The sequence below is a fragment of the Aspergillus melleus genome (assembly GCF_016097325.1).
Source record: "Aspergillus melleus strain CBS 546.65 chromosome Unknown contig4, whole genome shotgun sequence".
NCBI classification, from domain to species: Eukaryota; Fungi; Ascomycota; class Eurotiomycetes; order Eurotiales; family Aspergillaceae; genus Aspergillus; species Aspergillus melleus.
Genome location: NW_025763373.1, coordinates 1,899,867 through 1,919,322, shown reverse-complemented (window position 1 = coordinate 1,919,322; position 19,456 = coordinate 1,899,867). Strand labels below are relative to the sequence as shown.

Sequence of the window (19,456 nt, the reverse complement as noted above, 5' to 3'; positions counted from 1 at the left end):
AGGACTAACAGAGGGAATGACCAAGCCCGATCTGAAAGTAGACCCGAGACTTTACACAGACAGATTTCTCAAACACATGCGCTTCGTGGGTATTATGTCGTAGAGGAGACCAGAATGGTCTCGCGTCGTAAAGATCCCTGTGAAGCGAATAGAGCCAGATCCGATGCTCGGTCGTCCGTGACCAATTCCTATTATGACAAGAAGGTCATGATAAGCAATAAGCGAGCCGCGAGCCGTTCAGCCCTGTCTGTTTCTCGCGACTTTTACCAATTGATAATCTTTTATTGGCATGTCCGACAAGCTCGTGGAAGACTGGAAGTATGCACTACCGTAGGTACCTATACAAGACGGCTCCACCCGGGCCAAGCTCAACCGGTCGGGTGAGCCAGCGCCCGCACGTGCCCGGGACCCGTCGCCAAGCTTTGGACCACTCAGCGATCATCGACTTGCAACGTGCCGCATTGCGATGCACGACACGACCAACTTGCCATGTCCCCAGTGGGGAGAGTGCTGGAAGCGAGATGCTTTGACCATGAGGGGTACGTGGTAGTGCTATCTAGATCCATCGCGAGGGTGGACCAGGTTTTGCTGGAACAATCCGTCCTTAGCTTGATGTTCAGTTGGGAAAGATATATAAGGGAGGTGGAAGGTGCCTCTATACGTTGATTCTTTCTTAACCATCCATCAGCACAGCATCTACTGTTCAATCATTAGAGCACGCAGAGAACACGATGCTTCCTCAGCAAACCCTGGTGACCCTTCTGGGTGGCCTTTCCCTGGCCTTGGCCAAAACTACCACCAAGGAACTGCCTTCTCGTGCGGAGATCGAGGCTGCTCAGGCGACTGTCCTGCCTTACTCCCCCGTCTCCAATGTCAAGGGGTTGTCCTTCAATCGCTTCGTCAACATTTGGTTGGAAAACACCGTAAGTCTATCTTATACTATTCCTCAGCACTGCATGAGCCTGAGTCTGATTGAATACAAAGGACTTCGACGATGCAGCCAACGACCCGCACCTGTCCAAGCTGGCCGAGAAGGGTCTCCTCCTGAGCAACTACTGGGCCATCACCCATCCCTCGGAACCCAACTACTGTGCCTCCGCTGGCGGCGACACCTTCGGCATGGACAACGACGACTTCAACCAGATCCCGTCCAACGTGTCCACCATCGCCGACATGCTCGACGTCAAGAACATCGCCTGGGGCGAGTACCAAGAGCACATGCCGCACCCGGGATACCAAGGATACCGGTACCCGGAGAGCGGGCCGAACGACTACGTACGCAAGCACAACCCCAAGATCCTCTTCAACTCCGTCACCGAAGACGCCACGCGTCTGCGCCAAATCAAGAACTTCACCAACTTCTACGAGGATCTCGAGCACCACCGTCTCCCGCAATACAGCTTCATCACTCCCAACATGACTAACGACGCCCACGACACAAACATCACTTTCGCCGGCTCCTGGACCTACCGGTTCCTCGCGGAGCTGCTCGAGAACGAATACTTCACCAAGGACACCCTCATCCTGCTCACCTTCGACGAGAACGACACTTACGAGATCGGCAACAAGGTCTACAGCTTCCTGGTCGGCGGCGCTGTCCCGGAACATCTCCGCGGCAAGCAAGACGACACCTTCTACACCCACTACTCCATCATCGCCTCCCTGTCCGCCAACTGGGGTCTCCCATCCCTGGGCCGCTGGGACTGCGGCGCCAACCTGCTCAGCTTCCTGGCCGAGAAGACCGGGTACAAGAACTGGGACGTCGACACGAGTAACCTATACCTCAACGAGACGCACCCCGGCCCGATGGCTAGCAAGGCTGGTGCTTCTAAGTGGCCGGTACCGTTGACCCAGGGCCGCTGCTCTGCGGGCCACGGAATTCTGAACGTGGTGCAGCAGACGTGGAAGAACTTGACGGCTACGTTCAACTACACGAGTCCTGTTCCGTATGATTCGGTCAGTGGGAACAACGTGGGAGTGAAGTATAGTCGTGAACTGGTATGTGATATCCCTCCCCTTTACCCTCCATCTACCCCCTCTACCTTTCCTGAAATTGGAGTGACTAACTTACTTTGATTTGATAGAACGGAAAGGTTGAGAGCCATATCACGGAGTAGAGTAGACTACTCACCCACCATACCCTTCTCTACCCATCTACCTGTCTACCTCACATTCAATCACGTCCCGGCCAACCAAAAAGCCTCCATTCGATATGGGATAACGAAAACAATACTTTCATGTCTTAATAGTTCAAAAGCAAATAAATGAGAATAAACTTTGGTTCACAACTCAGTTGAAAAGCCTTTCAGAACTGTTTGTTTTCCGTAGAGCCTAGGAAATATACCAAAACGTAAAAGCACGAGTCTAATGAAGAAATAAAATACCTCAACCAGTGCGTAGGATAAGAGAAGCTTATCTCGAAGATGGGACTATTTATTATCAGACATCTCCAAATCATCCAAAACAATCGGAAGTTTCCACCCCCGCAGCAAGAATACCAAAGAGTAAATAGGCTTGAGTTGGCAGTGGAAAGAACCATGGAGTCTTATAGTTGATTTCATGGGAATCGTACCTGATCTGCTATGCAGCGGGTCTCATATTCCACCTCGCTGGGAAAGGAGTAGGTAATTGAATTCTCTGGCCTCAGTAGGTAGACCAGAAGAACAGATATTCTTTTCTGTCTTCTTTATCTGGGCTATTGTGAACGTTCCGTTTATTTGTGTAATAGATTCGGAGTAAAGAAGCTTCGCCAAGAAAAGAATCCAGCATGTAGAGAACCTTGCCTTTTGGCATCTAAAAACGAAAACGATAGAAACTTCTGGGTTAGCGAAAGATAGCTTGAATAGATCATTTCATTTGTGTGCATAGGAAGACTAGAGTCTCGAACATGAAAGGAACGCATCTAGTGATTACAGTCACTGGAAGTTCTTTGTTCAAAATTAAGATGTAAACAAACATAGTAAGTTTGTGATAATCACCTTCTTTCACAAGAAAGACCATCTCCCATTATATTGAAATTGACCCTGTCATGATGATGTAAATAGACTTGTAGAGACCCTAAGCACGCTTTACCTGAAACTATGCCTCAAAGGAGAACAATAGCAGGAGTAATAGACAAAATAAAGTAACCCAAATCGTAACAAAGGTCATCTTAAGAGCCTATCTGGACGCTTTCAAACTTTCCTAGTGAAAATGAGCAGAGAGAAAAGAGAACGATAGCGCCTGGCGAAAATGATGTGAGATAATCTGGCTCTTACTGTCCGTAGCAATGCGTGCCTCATAAAGCTGAAGACTTTTTTCCAAGTGACAACTCACGAGAAAGAACTCGAAATGTGCTAGAAGTCATGAGACCGTGCTTTCTCTCAGCGTGACCAGGTGACATCGTAGTATTAGAAAAGTATATTGGATTCTTCCGAGATGGCTGCTTCGTCACTTACCTTATGGTAGTCAAATGTTGCGACAGAGTAAAGCATATGGAGTGAAAGTCAGAATTTTGAACAGAAGCTCTCTTCCCAGTAACGCTGAGATTCAAAACACGACAAAATTTGTGTGTCATTCACCGTGCTTGAGTGAGAACATCTCTCGGAGCCAATCAGGCCCGGTGGCGGGTGTAGGCAGCCCCAAAAGAGCAACAGTGAGTCCCTATGAGACCACGTGAATCCCCGGACGCGCCCTAGTACCCAGGGACTTCCAAGGTTGTCGTCCGACACAGACGCGTGCAGGTCAGCTCCTCGTCTAAGCGAGAACATTTCCCCCTACTCACACCGTACAGAGAGGTTGCAGAGACACTACCTCTGTTGAATCCGTTCCTAATATACCTCTTTGTCCTTCTCTTAACCCTTTACATCTATCAGCTACCACGATGTTTAGCTACAACCAGTTTCAGAGCCATCTTGAAGTGGCTAGAGCCCGCTGGGAAAAAGTGCAGGCCAACATTCAAGCTGGAAAGGTTACCATCGATGGAGACAGCTTGACTATTGCCGACGTCGTCGCAGTTGCCAAGTAAGCTCAGCGCTTTTCCTTTCACTTCACCCTGCAAAACGAAGCTGGAGACTAACGAGCGATGGGATCAGAGCTGGCTGTCGCCCTCATCTGACCAAGGACCCTGAGAGAATCGCGAGCATCAACAGAAGCGTCAGCGTTTTGACTGACTGTTTGGCTAGAGGAGACTTCATTTATGGTAAGATATCCAATCATTCCCCGTAACGATGAGTTGATGACTGATGGATGCAGGGGTCAACACCGGCTTCGGAGGAAGCGCGGATTCTCGAACTACCCAAGTATTCACGTTGCAGAAATCCCTCTTGCAGTTTCTTCAGAGTGGTATCTTGACAGATGGTGACATCGGGGATGAGGGGTCTGCGCTGGAAAGCCATTCCATGGCGCCTGAATGGGTGAAAGCAACCATGCTGGTCCGCTGCAATTCTGTCGCTAGAGGTCACTCGGCTGTATCCGTGGCTTCTATCAAGGCAATCCTACGCTTGATCCGCCATAGAATAGTCCCCGTGGTGCCTCTTCGCGGTACCATTTCGGCCTCCGGGGATCTGATGCCTCTCGCTTACATTGTTGGGGCCGCTGAAGGAAACCCTGGAATATTTGTGCAGATTGGCAAGAGCCCTGAACGTCGGTTCGTTACCGCACAGAAAGCTCTCAACGCACACAAGATCCCAGGGATTACCCTAGGCCCAAAGGAGGCGCTTGGACTCGTGAATGGAACTGCGGCGGCCGCTGGCTTGGCTAGCCTTGTCTTGTATGAGGCCCATCAACTTGCCGTTTTATCCCAGGTCGTGACTGCAATTACTGTGGAGGCCCTCGCCGGCTCAAAGAACAGTTTCCACCCGTTCATTCACCTGACCCGCCCCCACGAGGGCCAGATGGAGGCTGCTACTAATATTTTCGCCGTGCTTCAGGGCTCTCATCTCGCGAAGGGAAATGAAGAAGTGCAGACAAAGTATGCAGGTTTGATTCAGGATCGATATTCCATCAGAACAGCTGCTCAGTGGATTGGGCCCCAGCTGGAGGACCTCGCGCTCGCCGATCGCCAGATTGATGTAGAGTTGAATTCCACCACCGACAATCCCTTGATCGACAGCTCGGCGTCACGATACTACTGTGGCGGAAACTTCCAAGCCACGTCGGTGACATCGGCGATGGAAAAGACTCGTCTGGCACTGCAGATGCTGGGTAAACTGCTTTTTGCACAGTGTACCGAGATGATAGACCCTGGTCTGAGCAACGGCCTGCCGACTAACCTGGCTGCCGATGAGCCTAGTGTGTCGTTTACTATGAAGGGAGTCGATATCAACATGGCTGCGTACATGTCAGAGCTGGCCTATCTCGCGAACCCGGTCAGCTCACATGTCCAAACTGCCGAGATGCATAATCAAGCCGTCAACTCCCTGGCCTTTGTGACAGCACGGTACACTATGAAAGCGGTTGATCTAGTCTCCATGATGGCAGCATGCTCTCTGTATGTCGCGTGCCAGGCCCTTGACCTGCGTGTTCTGCAGTTGAACTTTTATGGGAAAATTGACACAGTTCTCTTTGGGGCGATGACTTTTGCTTTCAATGACTTCCTCACCGCAAATGAAATTGAAGGGCTGTTCAAACAAGTCATCGTTTCCATTCAAGCTACCTGGCCCGTGACCTCCCGCCTGGACACCAAACAACGTTGCCGTTATGTTGTCGACAACTCCTTGCCCATAGTGGTGAGAGAAGTCGCCAAGATCCACCCGACTGGTCACCCCGAAGTGAATCGTCTCGTTAAAATCGACTCGTGGAGAGAGCTCGCTGCGCACAACCTGACCCTGGCTTACAAGGAGGTGTTTGATGAGTTCTGTGAAGAGCCGAATACCCATGACTACATGGGCGTTGGATCGAAGTTGGTTTATGTGTATATCCGGCGTCAATTGGGCATTCCATTTCATCAAGGCTTTATCGAGCATCTGTCGTGCGACGAGAAAGCGGCCAATTCCCTCAACGGAAGAGACAAGAAGACGATCGGAGCTTGGATATCGATTATCTATGACGCCCTGCGTAAGGACCATATGACTGGTATTCTTCTCGGTGCACTGCTTGCTCGCGTGGAGGATTAGGACTCGTTTGTTTAAGAAGTGGTTGGATCTGTTCTTATCTCGTGGGATTTCTGGTCGTGGTTGATGTCACTATTGTTTTTATTCCCTCTCCATGTAACCAAACAGATGATCTCCTATGGGTGACTGAATTGGTCAAATAAATGAGCTTTCGCTTTGGCTAGGCCCTAATCGCTCGATCATTCCGAGTAGATGTAGCAAGGTAGATGGAAAGTGAGCGCCAACCGAAGGATCAGTGAATCGCGTCCACAACTCCCATTTAGGAAGGCGCATGGCTGCCATTTTAAAAAGCTGCCAGGGCAGTCTATCTACTGCATATGAGATGTCCTTCACACGCAACTCTGTCAATCAAAAAATAGATAAGGGAGGCTTGTAAGTAGGCGTGCAATGCATGAATGGGATCAAGCGAGTGAAAGGGCAATGAATTTAGAATGCGGGGAAATATTTCCACTCAAGGATCTTCTACTTTTTCCCACCAACCGTCTGTCTCCCTTCATCCATGCACGCTGAGATAGCAATGCTACCTGTCGAGTGGGGAACTAATGGCCGTTTTAGAGGGGTTGTTTTTGCCTTTCATTGCCAGTGGAACTCTAAATGGAGATTTTTTAAGTCAAAACGTCTTTCTTGATCTAGTTTGAATCGAACGCTCAACACACTGTTTTCCTCGCAACTCCATCGTTGTCTGCGAATCATGACCTTCCCAAACACAATCTCAGTTCAGAGTGACGCTCTCAAAGTCAAAGTCCACATTGATGAAGACGGAGCAGCCTTTCTACAAGAAGTTGTCCCGGTTCCTGGCTCGACTCGCCCTTCAGCATCGAAATACTTCGCAAATTCGTTCGCTCCGCTTGTAGAAGTGCGTCTCGCAGGCGAAGGCACTGAGAAACATAAGTCCTCCAAGTCTCTCGTTGGAAGCTATTTGGGAACGCGGCTGAGATACCAATCGCACCACATCAGCACGCAAGCTGGAACCAAAACTTTAGACGTTGTTCTCGTGGACAAAGCCTCCAGAATTACCGTCACCTGCCATCTCAAAGTATACCAGTGCGTTCCGGTTCTTTCATCAACAGCCACGATTCGAAATGATAGCGACCAGGACATTTTGGTAACCCAACTCAGCTCGCTCGTTCTTGGGGGATTAACAACAGGTTCTGAGAAGTGGTGGTTTAATTACAAGCTGTCAGTAGCTAACAATTCATGGTTCAGAGAGGCGCAATGGATCGAGCATGATCTACCCAGTCTCGGGATCGATGATTACGGAGTCTACGGCCGCCCGGAAGCACATGCGGCCAGTCTGGCTCATTATACTGTTTCCAACCATGGAAGCTTCTCAACAGAAGGTCACCTACCCATGGGTCTGTTGAAGCGGGATGACAACGCAGAAACGTGGCTTTGGCAGGTGGAGAACAACGGGTCCTGGCGATGGGAAATCGGAGACTGGAAAGACAGCGTCTATGTAGCAGCGGGAGGGCCTGTCGAGGCGGGCCACGACTGGAGAGAAAGGCTCTCTCCGGGACAGGAGTTCACAACAGTACCTGTTTCAATATGTCACGTCTTCGACAACTACGAGAAGGCGTTCGCTGAGATGACGTGGTACCGACGGGAAATGAGACGGCAACATGAGGACCACGAGCGATTGCCGATCATCTTCAACGACTACATGAACTGTCTCATGGGTGACCCCACGGATCAGAAGATCCTGGCTCTCATTGACCCCGTAGTCGAAGCTGGGGCTGAGTATTTTGTGATTGACGCCGGATGGTACGCCGATGATTCGGGATGGTGGGACGATGTCGGGCTGTGGGAGCCTTCGAAGAAACGGTTTCCGATGGGATTCAAGGAGCTTTTGTCCCAGTTGAAAGCACGAGGTCTAACCCCAGGCCTCTGGATAGAGCCAGAGGTAGTCGGAGTCCGAAGCGTCGTTGCCCAACAGCTCCCTGAAGACGCTTTCTTCCGACGAGACGGTCACCGCATTGTCGAAAAGGGGAGATACCAACTCGACTACCGGCAAAAGGTCGTGAGAGACCATATGAGTAACATCATCCATCACCTCGTTACAGCATATGGTGTCGGTTACTTCAAGTTCGACTACAACATCGAAGTCACGCAAGGAACTGACGTCAGTTGTTCCAGCCCTGGATCTGGTCAATTAGAGCATAGCAGGGCCTACCTACGATGGGTTAGCGAACTGCACGACAAATACCCCAAGCTTGTTATCGAAAACTGCTCCAGTGGTGCTCAGCGAATGGACTACGCCATGTTAGCCGTACACGCGCTCCAATCCACCAGTGACCAGCAAGACCCCGATCGATATGCTGCTATTGCCGCGGCCCTTCCAACGGCCGTGACTCCCGAACAAGGGGCCGTGTGGGCGTATCCTCAGCCCGAATGGGATGACGAAATCAACGCAATGACTGTCGTCAACAGTCTACTGGGTCGTATTCACCTCAGTGGACGACTAGATCTTCTTCAGCCTCATCAATTTGCCTTGGTAAAACAAGGCATGGACGTCTATCGAACCATCCGATCAGACCTCAAAACAGCCACTGCATTCTGGCCACTTGATCTTCCTCATTGGCATGATGATTGGATTGCTCTCGGAATGTCGGCTCGAACCTTTGAAGGGCAAGATGCAGGGCATTCTTACATCTCTGTTTGGAGGCGAGGGGGACCTGAGTCAGTTGAGCTCCCCCTTGTGGCGTTCCGTGGCCGCAAAGCCAGTGTTCAGTTGCTTTACCCGGCTTCCTTCCCCACCGAAGTATCATGGGATAGATCTGAGGGCTTGCTCAAAGTTCATATTCCTTCGAATATGGCGGCTCGATTACTGAAGGTCACTGTGTCTTGAGGTTGATGCTTCTTCTTACATTAGTGGATATCAAATGGCCGTTTATTTTGGACGTAGATGGATATGTTTTATGCATGCACAGTGACTCTTGAGGGACAAATTCTGAAGTTTGATGCCGAGTTATTGAACGTGGAACTTCCATTGTCTTATCGAGTATTGGTTCCTTGAGGTCGAGGATCGTTAGATAGATATTTAACCAAGCACCCGTGATCTGGTAGTCTCTCTTGACTGGTCATGTTACTCCTGAACAATATGAACCTTGAAACAACGAAACTACATAGATGTCATATTCAACCAGAAAGGAGACGATGTCCTTTGCTCAGTTTACACTACAAAGAATAGACATTTCTCCACACCTCGCCCTACACAAAGCATTCCAACGAGCCGATAACTGGCAATCTCCGCCGCGGCAGCCCAACGTTGCATCAAACCCGCTTTCTAGGCCCTCGTTCGCTTCTCTAGACTCGTCTCGAGTGTCTCAAACGTCTTTCTGAAGACTGCAGGTGGCGAGATAGGATCAATTGAGTCATGTGCTAGTTGTTGTCCCCTGCAGTGATAAGGACGCAAGGGGTAGCTCGAAATAAGGGTCCATTCTCGGGAATTTGACGCAGAACGATGTGCTTATCTATTGGGTTGTGTTTGTTGCCGAAGCGGTGTGTTCATTGGTATATAACCCAGCGTGGGCCCATATGATACATTCCTTGTTAGGTAGTGTTTGAGAAGATCACTGTATTGATCTCGACACAAGGTAATTGAATTGTTTTATGTTAGTGGCAGTTGTATTCACTTACCCAGAAATAGTTCGTTCAACCGATAGAAAATGGAGAAGCCCAAGGCCGATCATCCGTCATCGGCCGACCTGGAGGCGCGGAACTCCAACGAAGACACACAATGTGCCGAGGAAACTGCTGCATGGCATATGAGCGTGGACGAAGCCAAAGCGGCAAACACCAATGAACATAACATGACTGTTCGGCAGGCCCTACGATCTTACCCTTGGGCGGTGATCTGGTCACTCACCATCTCCATGTCAATCATCATGGAGGGATATGACACCAATCTCATTGGCAGTTTCTATGGATATCCAGCCTTCCAGAAGCAATTCGGCATCGAGCACGGAGACGGATATCAGGTGCCCGAGGCGTGGCAGTCAGCTCTAGGAGCCGGCAGTAATGTGGGCTGCATCGTCGGCGCATTTCTAAACGGGTACCTGGTTAAGCATTATGGGTTCAAGAAGGTATTCATGGGGGCGCAGGTGGTCATGTGCGGCTTTATATTCGTGTCATTCTTTGGAAAGTCCTTAGGTCTTCAAGTGACTGGGCAGGTTCTTTGCGGGTGAGTGTAATGTTTCATTTACTAAGAGACTTCCTGACAGTGCTTCGATAGCATCCCGTGGGGCGTTTTTGCAACGATCGGACCGGCATACTCGTCGGAATTATTGCCCATGGCACTGCGACCATATTTAACATCCTACACAAATATGTGCTTCGTTATCGGCCAGTTCATTAGCGCTGGTGTGCTTCAAAGCTTGTTAAGTCGGGATAACCAATGGTCGTGGCGTATTCCGTATGCCGTACAATGGGTCTGGCCAGCACCGCTATTTTTCGTAGCCATTCTTATGCCAGAGTCGCCCTGGTGGCAGGTGCGCCATGGACAATACGATGCCGCCCAGAAGACAGTCCGTCGCCTAACTAGCGGATCGGACAGAGCTAACCCTCGACAAATAGTTGCCATGATGATCCATACAGACAGCATCGAACGGGAAATCGAGGCTGGCAGCTCGTACTGGGATTGCTTCCGAGGGAGCAATCTGCGACGCACGGAAATCGCTTGCGTGACGTTTGCCGGACAGGTGCTGGCCGGCAGCCAGTTCGCGTACACAGGCACATATTTCTTCGAGCAAGCGGGAATGACTCCATCGGCCGCATACAAGCTCGGATTGGGTGGCACAGCAGTTGCATTCGTGGCAACAGTTCTTTCCTGGTTTCTCATGAAGGGATTAGGTCGCCGACTCATGTATTTGGGTGGCATGGGACTGATGTCATTATATCTTCTCGTTATCGGCTTTCTGTCCCTTGCGAAGGATAACAACAATCTTCTTTGGGCGCAGTCTGCTCTGTGCATAGTTTGGCTGTTTACCTTCTCAATGACCGTGGGACCAATGGGTTGGTCTATAGCACCAGAGGTCTCATCGACGCGATTGCGATCGAAGACGATCTGCCTGGCCCGCAATGCTTATTACATTACGGTTGTGGTGGCCAATGTCATTGAACCATACATGATGAACCCGATCGCATGGAATTGGAGAGGCAAAACGGGCTTTTTCTGGTTCGTTGCTGCTTTCCTCACGTTTGTCTGGGGTTACTTTCGTCTCACCGAGACCAAAGGGCGGACTTTTGAGGAACTGGACATTATGTTCGCGGCCGGAGTGCCAACCAAAATCTTTGGAAGGTATCACGTCGACGCGTACGCGGAGAATGTGGCGATCAAAGATCGGGCAAGAGAAGGTCCACCCGAAGAGAAATCAGCCCTTACCATATAATCTCTTCAAGTTCCAATAGCTCATCTTCTGATTTTCGAGATGCATTTCAATAATAATTTCTGGATTATAAGGTCGTTTCGTCGCTATACCCTTTTATATGGAGTAACAAGACGTTCGAAAAGCTCGATCTGTATTTGACCAGCCGTAAGTTAGTTAACTGTGCCAAACACAAATCGCCTTTCGGATTGAACATCCTCACCAGTGACACCAGCAAGAAATTTCCAATTGATTGTGATAGACATGTCGGGTGTAAGGACCTCAGGGCTGATTGATCGTCAGGGTACAATGTTTTAGGGCAGTTTTGGGTCATTCTGGTCGACAATAATGCTTGCGCACACAAGACAGCCCCAGGATGATTCCATTTCTCACCCCACCTCGCTTCACTCCATCCTCACACTCACTTAAATTGCGTTCGTCTCACAAAGATTGGATATCCGGAGTTTTATTGCCAATTTCATCTTGGCTGGGCCTGACAATGAATGGTGTCGACCTCGAAAGAACCACTTCTCGGCAAGGCAATGATCCCTTCCAAACTCCGACTACCGAGCAAGGCGAGATAAACATTGCGGAAAACTACAATGTAGATGCCTTCGAAGACATCCCTCCGGATGGCGGCTATGGCTGGGTGTGCACATTCTGCGTGTTTATGATCACTGTGCACACCTGGGGCGTGATTAGCGCGTGGGGAGTAATCCTTGCCTATTTCCTGTCCAACTCGACATTTCCCAGTGCTGGTCACCTGGATTATGCATTCATCGGTGGATTGTCTATCTCCCAGTGCTTGTTGATTGGGCCCATTGTCACCAAGACATACAAAGCTGTGGGAACCACAATGACTTTACTGTTTGGCACAGCACTGGTCTTTGCCTCTCTTTTCAGTGCATCCTATGCCACAAAGATATGGCATTTGTTTTTGTCTCAAGGTGTGTGTTTTGGCTTCGGCATGGGCTTCCTCTACCTCACTGCCATGGCCATTCTTCCTCCTTGGTTCTCAACCAAGAGGAGCTTTTCTATCGGCATTGCCGCCTCCGGCTCTGGGATTGGCGGACTTGTCTATAGCTTGGCATCAGGTCATACAACCGAGACCATGGGCTGGCAGATGACCTACAAGATCCTGGCATTCTGCGCGCTGGGGTCCAATCTGGTATGCTCGTTGTTGCTGAAGGACCGCAAACAATCTCGGGCTGCTATCGCTGAGCGGACATTCAATTTTCGCGATTTCAATTTCCAAGTCTTTCTGATGATCGTATGGGGAGTCAGCACGGAGCTGGGTTTCATTGCTTTGATATACTCATTGCCGCATTGCGCGTCCTCAATCGGGCTAAGCCCACAGCAGGGATCGGTAGCAGGTGCTATCCTGAACCTTGGGCTAGCAATTGGACGGCCTCTGACCGGCTACATTAGCGACAGTTTCGGAAGAATCACGGTTTCGACGTTTATGACAGCCTTTTGCGCCATTGTCTGTTTTGCCATCTGGATCCCAGCACAGTCGTACGCGCCCCTTTTAGTGTTCGCCATTTTATCGGGAATGGTCAGTGGGACATTCTGGGGAACGATAACACCCGTGACAGCTGAGGTGGTCGGATTGAGCCGTCTGCCAACGACATTCTCTATGATCTGCCTTATGCTGGTTGTTCCAACCACCGTCGCTGAGCCCGTGGCTCTCAGCCTGGTGGCCAGCTCTGGCTACTTGAATACCCAAGTATATATCGCATGCATGTTTATTTTGGGCGCCCTTAGTCTTTGGATCTTGCGGTCGTGGAAGTTCTATGAGATTGAACGAAAGGCGGCACGAGAACAGGAGGGCGTATATAGATCGGAAGATGCACTGGCTAGCTTTCCGAGTTATTTTGGGTGGCTTCAGCCTCGGAAATTGTTTTTGTACGGTCGTGTGTAATGAATGACCCGGAGTCTTGCCATTTGGAGGTAAGGCATCAAATCGGTTATTCTAGGGAGAGATAGATGCAGGGGATGGCTATTGTGATGATCGGTAGGAATGAAATCAGGAGATTGAGATGATCACGAAGAATGGTCGTAGAGAAGAGAGAGAGAGAGGAAGGAATGAAGATAAGAAAGCGGGCATTTATCACCCGTGACCGGCTCCACCACACGCTGCCTTCTCCCCGTTCATCTTCCCGGTGGCAACGCCCGTACCTACAGTAGTAGTCTCGCTCTCCAGCTCAAATATTCAGATGCCTCCAGTTCGAAGACTACGTACGGAACCCATTGTTCGGGTTAGGACTGGTTGCTGGACTTGCAGACGCCGCAAGAAAAAATGCGATGAAGTCAGACCGGCCTGCGGAGGATGTGTCCGCAATAAACTCTCCTGCCAGTGGCCATCCAGTGTACCCCAGAATCCATCGGCAGCGGTAGCAAATGCTCCAGATACTACGACCACGAATCAACACAGACCCGAGGGCCAACCATCTAGCCCAGTGGCAGAAGAAGGGCATCGTGGATCAGTTGGTTCATTGGAATCTGAATCATCTGCCGCTTCTCCCGCCCAACTGTCGTGCACCTCGGACTCCGCCGAGCCTGCTGGCTTACGGATCGAAGAACATGTTTCTCCTGAACAGATTGCCCCGAGAAGGGACAGCTCAGTATCAGACCTATCTACTCTGGCCGTTGGGGGCCTGGTGCCTCGAAGTCTATCGATGCTCCCAGGCTACAGTCAAGAATCCTTTCAATTACTGAGCCACTATCTGGCGACCACGGCTGAGTGCATGGCCAATGGAACAACTCCCGTCAATCCATTTTTGGTACAAATAGTCCCGCTTGCTTTCACCAGTGACCTTCTTCTCCAGCTCGTTCTCACGCAAAGTGCTGCTCATCGTGCGTTCAGAAGCCGAAATGATTCCGACGAAATTGCTCAAAGCCACTATACGAAAGCTTTGCAGTTGTTCCGCAAAGGTGTCAACGAATTCATCAATGGCAAGGAATCTAACTCATTGATGTTGACTGTCGGGGCTCTTGTCATGTGTTTTACAGAGGTATGCACCATGTGCGACCGGTATAGAATGTCGGCTGACCATACTTGGCTAGACGGCTAAAGGAGATATCAATGGCACGATCTTTGATCATCTGTCTGCAGCCAACACGCTTTTGACACGGCTATTGTCTCTTAGTGATGCAGCCGTGCCTAAAGAACTGAAAGATTTCGTTATCGAATATTACACTTATACGGCAGCAGTCAGCATGATATCTATCGACGCCAGGGTCAGCCATCAGCTTTTGCTGAATTTTGAGTTGGAGCATCGGGCTCGCCAGCTCCTTGACTCTCAATATTTGGGCAATCTCTGCGGTTGCTGGTTGGAACTCCTGCTTCTAATTCCTTGCATATTCGACTTGGGTAGACAATGGATGATGTACGATGCACAACCAACTATGCCATCAGCAGACGAAATCGCCATGTACGGCTCACTACAAACGCAGATTTTGCAGTGGTCACCCTACCCTACCGTCACTCCCGAGGTATTCCTGGCGGGTCGCATCTTCCAACAGGCCATGCTTCTCTACCTATACACTGCCTTGAGCTCATTCACGCGGACTGAAAATGGTATGCACCAAGGGTTGATGAACACCGCTATTGTCGAAGGCATGATGTATTTGAACCAGCTCTCCGCGACAGTGCGAATCAACTCTGGGCTCTGTTGGCCTATCGCCGTGATAGGATCCTGCCTATCTCAAGAAGATCATCAGGCGGATTTACGGGACCGACTAACTACAATGGTGAACACATTTGGCCTGGGAAATATGCATCGAACGCTTCTCTTGCTTGAGCACATGTGGCAGATGCCTCTCGAAGAAGCTGGACCATGGAACATATGTCGAGCGATGCAAAAATATCAAATATGGATCTCATTTGCATAACGTGAATCATGGCTATCTTAATCATACAGTACGGTCATCATTCATGCTCCCCTTCCCCCCCCCTCTCGTCGTCCTCGATAGTGCCCTCGCAAGAGTATCTATTGGCCTAAATTCTTGGGGGCTTCAGTTGCGGGTCCCTCCGGAGTCACGTATGCTTTGGTCAAGCCACCATCAACCACAAAATCGGCAGCGTTGACGAAGCTGCTTTCGTCACTGGCCAGGAAGATGACAGCATGGGCTTGCTCAATGGCCTCACCAAAGCGACCGGAGGGGAAGTGAACCTCACGGCGGAATCGCTTTTCCTTGTCGTCTCCAAGCCAATCCTGCAACATTGGGGTGCTGCAACAGTTAGATGAGCAGCAATGAATTGGGACGAGAACAAGACTTACTTGAGGGGTGCAGGACACAGGGAGTTGAAGCGGAAACCTGATCGTTTTAGTAATGAGCGTCGCAGATAGGAGAATCAGCTCACCTTCGCGCGCATGCACAATTGCCAACTCGCGAGTCATGGCCAAAACTGCACCCTTGCTGGCAGTGTAGGCCAACTGCGGAGTTGCGGCGCCTACCAGAGCAACCATGCTGGCAGTGTTGATTACGCTGCCCTTCTTCTTCCCGTGTCTCCGCAAACTCTTGACGGCATGCTTGGATCCATACCACACGCCCTTGACGTTGATGTCCATGGTCAAGTTCCAAATGCTCTCTGGTGTTTCTTCCGAGTCGCCATCTTTCGCATGCATGATGCCAGCGTTGTTAAAGATCACGTCCAAACCACCCCATGCGTCCAGATGCGCGACGGCCGCCTCTACTTCCGCTTCCTTGGAAACGTCGACCACGCGGTATTCTACCTTTCCGTCGTGTTCTGGGACAACCTGGTTTACTTTCGCCAGGGCTTTTTCGAGGCCCGGGGCACTTATATCGGTCATAAGGACGGAGGCGCCTTCGCGCAGCATGAGGATCGTGGTTTCGAGACCGATGCCACTGAATTCGTTAGCAAAGCCTGCTTAGCAGCGGGAGTCGGAAATACGCACCCGGCGGCACCAGTGACAAGGGCGTTCTTTCCGGCGAGTCTTCCAACCATTGTGTGATGTTCTTGTGTGTGGTGAATAAGATGGTATGTTAAATCGATTCAGGCAGAGAAAGAGATCGCAAATTCTAATCAAATCGTTGTAGGTATTTGCTGAAGAAAAGAAATGCACTTTATAACCCCACCATTGCTATCGTTCATATGACCTCCCCTGCATCCCACCACGCGGTTAAGCTCCGACCGACCGACCAACCCTCTGTCAATTGAGTTTCTCCATTACTAAACGCGACTCCGACCTCGGTTTGGTTGAGCGCAGGCTCGATAAGCGCGGACAAGCACGCGAGTCTTGATAAGATCGACAGCGCGGTCCGGGACCGCGCTGTGGGGTTCTGTTTAGGCGGTCGACCGCGGGGTAGCTGGGAGCTCCCATGGAAAGCTTGCGAATAGAATGGAGTCGCGATGATGTTTCTGTTTCTAACCTCATCTTACCGAGGAATTGTGTAGTATCTGCAAGGGTCATTCGTTATTCGGTATAGGCCATGAATCGTGAATCAGAATTTGGCTTGGGCTGCCGGGACAATTGTTGAATCAATCGGAAGAAATTCAACTTTCTATTGACTTCAACTGGGACTGTTCCGAGTATGTCTACTAAATTCTAAGGGAAAAGATGCAGAGAGAGGTTGGACCAAGTGGTCTCGCAACCCCGAATGCCTGGTTCGTAAGGCCAACCAGCCGGGGAAAAGTCCGTAAATCTTCACGAAAGTAAGCCAAGACCAACTTTCGGGTGGTATAGGGGAAAGAGTCCATTCCAAGCTGCTCCTCACCGCGGATGAGATGGTTATTATTCGCGGAGTCAACACACCACAATCCACCGACCCACCTGATACTTCGAGCGCGGTCTCCTAATCAACTGCGTCACGCCTGGCACGGAGCATCTTAACCTATAACTACATCTTATCGGACTGAAAGCCACTTCTCCAACTTCTCATACTCTCACCACAGCACAACCATGTCCAACGCAATCCGCACCCTTTCTCCATCCACCAACAAGCTCCTCTACGAGCACCCGGGCACCTCTCTCGACGAGGCCCGCCAGCTCGCCATCTCCGCCCAAGATGCGCAGAAATCATGGAAACAGGTCCCTCTATCAGAGCGCAAGGCCATTATTCTCAAGGCGCTGGAGCTGATTGATGCCAATAAGCAAGTTCTCGCGGAAGAGCTGACGACTCAAATGGGTCGCCCCATCGCCTACACAACCAAGGAGATCGATACCATGCGCCTACGCGCTGACTACCTTCTTGGGATTGCCGACGAGAGTCTCAAGAATCTCCCCGGTCAGCCGCAGAACGGGTTCAGGCGGTTTCTGAAGAAGGAGCCCGTCGGTGTGGCGTTTATTGCGACGGCGTGGAATGTACGCCCCAGAACTCCGTCTAATTGGAAAATAATACACCGTTTACTTACAATAAACGTCCTACTATAGTACCCCTACCTCATCACAATCAGCACCATTGTCCCCGCCCTCCTATCCGGAAACGCCGTTCTCCTCAGACCATCCCCTCAGACGCCTCTCGTCGGCCAACGCTTCCAATCCTTCTTCACGCAGGCCGGTCTCCCGCCCAACCTCTTCCAGCTCATCCACTGCGGTTCTCTCGACGTGCTCGACCAGATCGTCGCCCTCCCCCAAATCAACCTCATCTCGTTCACCGGCTCCACCGAAGGCGGACTGCGCATCCGCGAAGCCACGGCCCGTCGCGTCGTCCCTGTGAACCTAGAGCTCGGTGGCAATGACCCAGCCTACGTGCGTCCGGACGCAGACCTCCCATACGTCGCGGCGCAGCTAGTCGACGGCGCAGTGTTCAGTTCCGGACAGAGCTGCTGCGCCGTGGAGCGGGTTTACGTGCACGCGGATGTCCACGATGCGTTTGCGAAAGAGGTGCAGAAGGAATTGGCAACGTATGTTCTCCCCTAGCCTTTCATCCTATATCCCCCGCTGCAGAATAGCTCACAAAGTGGTAAGATACAAACTCGGCGACCCCTTCGACAAAACCACCACCACTGGCCCCGTCATCTCCCAACAAGCCGTCAAGACCATCAATGCGCACATCGCCGACGCACTATCCAAGGGCGCCATTGACGCCACCCCCGAAAACACAACATTCTCGGCTCCTCCGCCCAATGGAAACTACGTCGCGCCTAAAGTCCTGATCAACGTCTCCCATGATATGCGAACCATGCGCGAAGAAACCTTCGGGCCCGTGATGCCCATCATGAAAGTTGCGTCGGACGACGAGGCGGTGGCGCTGATGAATGATACCGATTTTGGCTTGACGGCGAGTATCTGGACGAAGGATGTTGGCGCCGGGGAGGCGTTGATGGAGAAGTTAGAGGCTGGCACGGTGTTTTTGAATCGGTGTGATTATCCGAGTCCGGTATGTTTCGAGATCTCCCTGGTAGAGAATATTGGGTTGGGAGCCTGAGATGTTTGCTAACTTAGTTGGGTTGTAGGATCTGGCGTGGATCGGATGGAAGAATTCGGGATTGGGATGCACGTTGGGACCCCATAGTTTTGATGCGTTTTACAAGTTGAAGAGCTTCCATATTAAGGAACAGCAGGCCTGATTTAGTTATTGAGTAAATGTGATTATGGTTTACTCTTTTCCATATGTGGTAATTTAGGAGGCTGTTGTACAGCATATTGTTGGGCTGTTACTGTAGGTGTGCACGTTTGTTTGCTCGGTGCTTGCAGATATCTGAACGTGTATGTATGCTTATCAGGCCACTTCCCTATCTACAGTACCGGCCCTAACTACTTTATTCAACCTAAGGTCTGTACCTCCCCGATGGGCGACCCCACCCAATATCAATCTCCACAACATCTTGACGGCCGCTGTACCTGAGCTCTCACGAGAAATCAGGATTTGGCTCTTCAGGTGTCCCAAATCAGCTCCTTGGCAAATACTGATCTTCATCTTACCTGCTCTATTTCGATAATAGCACATATGGCCTGATAGGTGCCGCCGCTCCTGCCGCTGCATGAATTTCGAATGACTGCAGGACCTAAAATCTGACACAGTCAAACATGC

The 19,456-nt window shown here is 50.6% G+C and overlaps 8 protein-coding genes across 8 annotated transcripts; 7 read left to right on the top strand and 1 right to left on the bottom strand.

Annotated features, from left to right (window-relative positions):
• Positions 1-731: 731 nt before the first annotated feature.
• On the top strand, positions 732-2,117 carry LDX57_007596 (putative acid phosphatase; the record flags this gene model as incomplete). Its single annotated transcript, XM_046089311.1, has 3 exons — positions 732-923; positions 985-1,998; positions 2,085-2,117. The coding sequence occupies 3 exons, from the start codon at positions 732-734 to the stop codon at positions 2,115-2,117; spliced, it is 1,239 nt and encodes a 412-aa protein (XP_045945281.1).
• Positions 2,118-3,732: 1,615 nt separating this feature from the next.
• On the top strand, positions 3,733-6,149 carry LDX57_007595 (aromatic amino acid ammonia-lyase). Its single transcript, XM_046089310.1, has 3 exons — positions 3,733-4,002; positions 4,074-4,180; positions 4,234-6,149. Exons 1-3 carry the CDS (start codon positions 3,863-3,865, stop codon positions 6,093-6,095), a joined length of 2,109 nt encoding a protein of 702 aa, XP_045945280.1. The 5' UTR covers positions 3,733-3,862; the 3' UTR covers positions 6,096-6,149.
• A 634-nt stretch (positions 6,150-6,783) lies between these two features.
• On the top strand, positions 6,784-8,937 carry LDX57_007594 (putative Melibiase subfamily; the record flags this gene model as incomplete). Its single annotated transcript, XM_046089309.1, has 1 exon — positions 6,784-8,937. The coding sequence occupies one exon, from the start codon at positions 6,784-6,786 to the stop codon at positions 8,935-8,937; it is 2,154 nt and encodes a 717-aa protein (XP_045945279.1).
• Positions 8,938-9,757: 820 nt separating this feature from the next.
• On the top strand, positions 9,758-11,479 carry LDX57_007593 (uncharacterized protein; the record flags this gene model as incomplete). Its single annotated transcript, XM_046089308.1, has 2 exons — positions 9,758-10,272; positions 10,324-11,479. The coding sequence occupies 2 exons, from the start codon at positions 9,758-9,760 to the stop codon at positions 11,477-11,479; spliced, it is 1,671 nt and encodes a 556-aa protein (XP_045945278.1).
• Positions 11,480-11,948: 469 nt separating this feature from the next.
• On the top strand, positions 11,949-13,502 carry LDX57_007592 (uncharacterized protein). The gene has a single exon (XM_046089307.1). The coding sequence runs from the start codon at positions 11,955-11,957 to the stop codon at positions 13,374-13,376; it is 1,422 nt and encodes a 473-aa protein (XP_045945277.1). The 5' UTR covers positions 11,949-11,954; the 3' UTR covers positions 13,377-13,502.
• A 631-nt stretch (positions 13,503-14,133) lies between these two features.
• Positions 14,134-15,349, top strand: LDX57_007591 (uncharacterized protein; the record flags this gene model as incomplete). The annotated part of the gene is made up of 2 exons (XM_046089306.1): positions 14,134-14,469; positions 14,522-15,349. The coding sequence occupies 2 exons, from the start codon at positions 14,134-14,136 to the stop codon at positions 15,347-15,349; spliced, it is 1,164 nt and encodes a 387-aa protein (XP_045945276.1).
• Positions 15,350-15,447: 98 nt separating this feature from the next.
• Positions 15,448-16,427, bottom strand: LDX57_007590 (oxidoreductase, short-chain dehydrogenase/reductase family; the record flags this gene model as incomplete). Its single annotated transcript, XM_046089305.1, has 4 exons — positions 15,448-15,688; positions 15,739-15,775; positions 15,822-16,327; positions 16,378-16,427. The coding sequence occupies 4 exons, from the start codon at positions 16,425-16,427 to the stop codon at positions 15,448-15,450; spliced, it is 834 nt and encodes a 277-aa protein (XP_045945275.1).
• Positions 16,428-17,382: 955 nt separating this feature from the next.
• LDX57_007589 (aldehyde dehydrogenase family protein) lies at positions 17,383-18,992 on the top strand (the record flags this gene model as incomplete). The annotated part of the gene is made up of 4 exons (XM_046089304.1): positions 17,383-17,784; positions 17,854-18,326; positions 18,391-18,802; positions 18,879-18,992. The coding sequence occupies 4 exons, from the start codon at positions 17,383-17,385 to the stop codon at positions 18,990-18,992; spliced, it is 1,401 nt and encodes a 466-aa protein (XP_045945274.1).
• Positions 18,993-19,456: the final 464 nt, after the last annotated feature.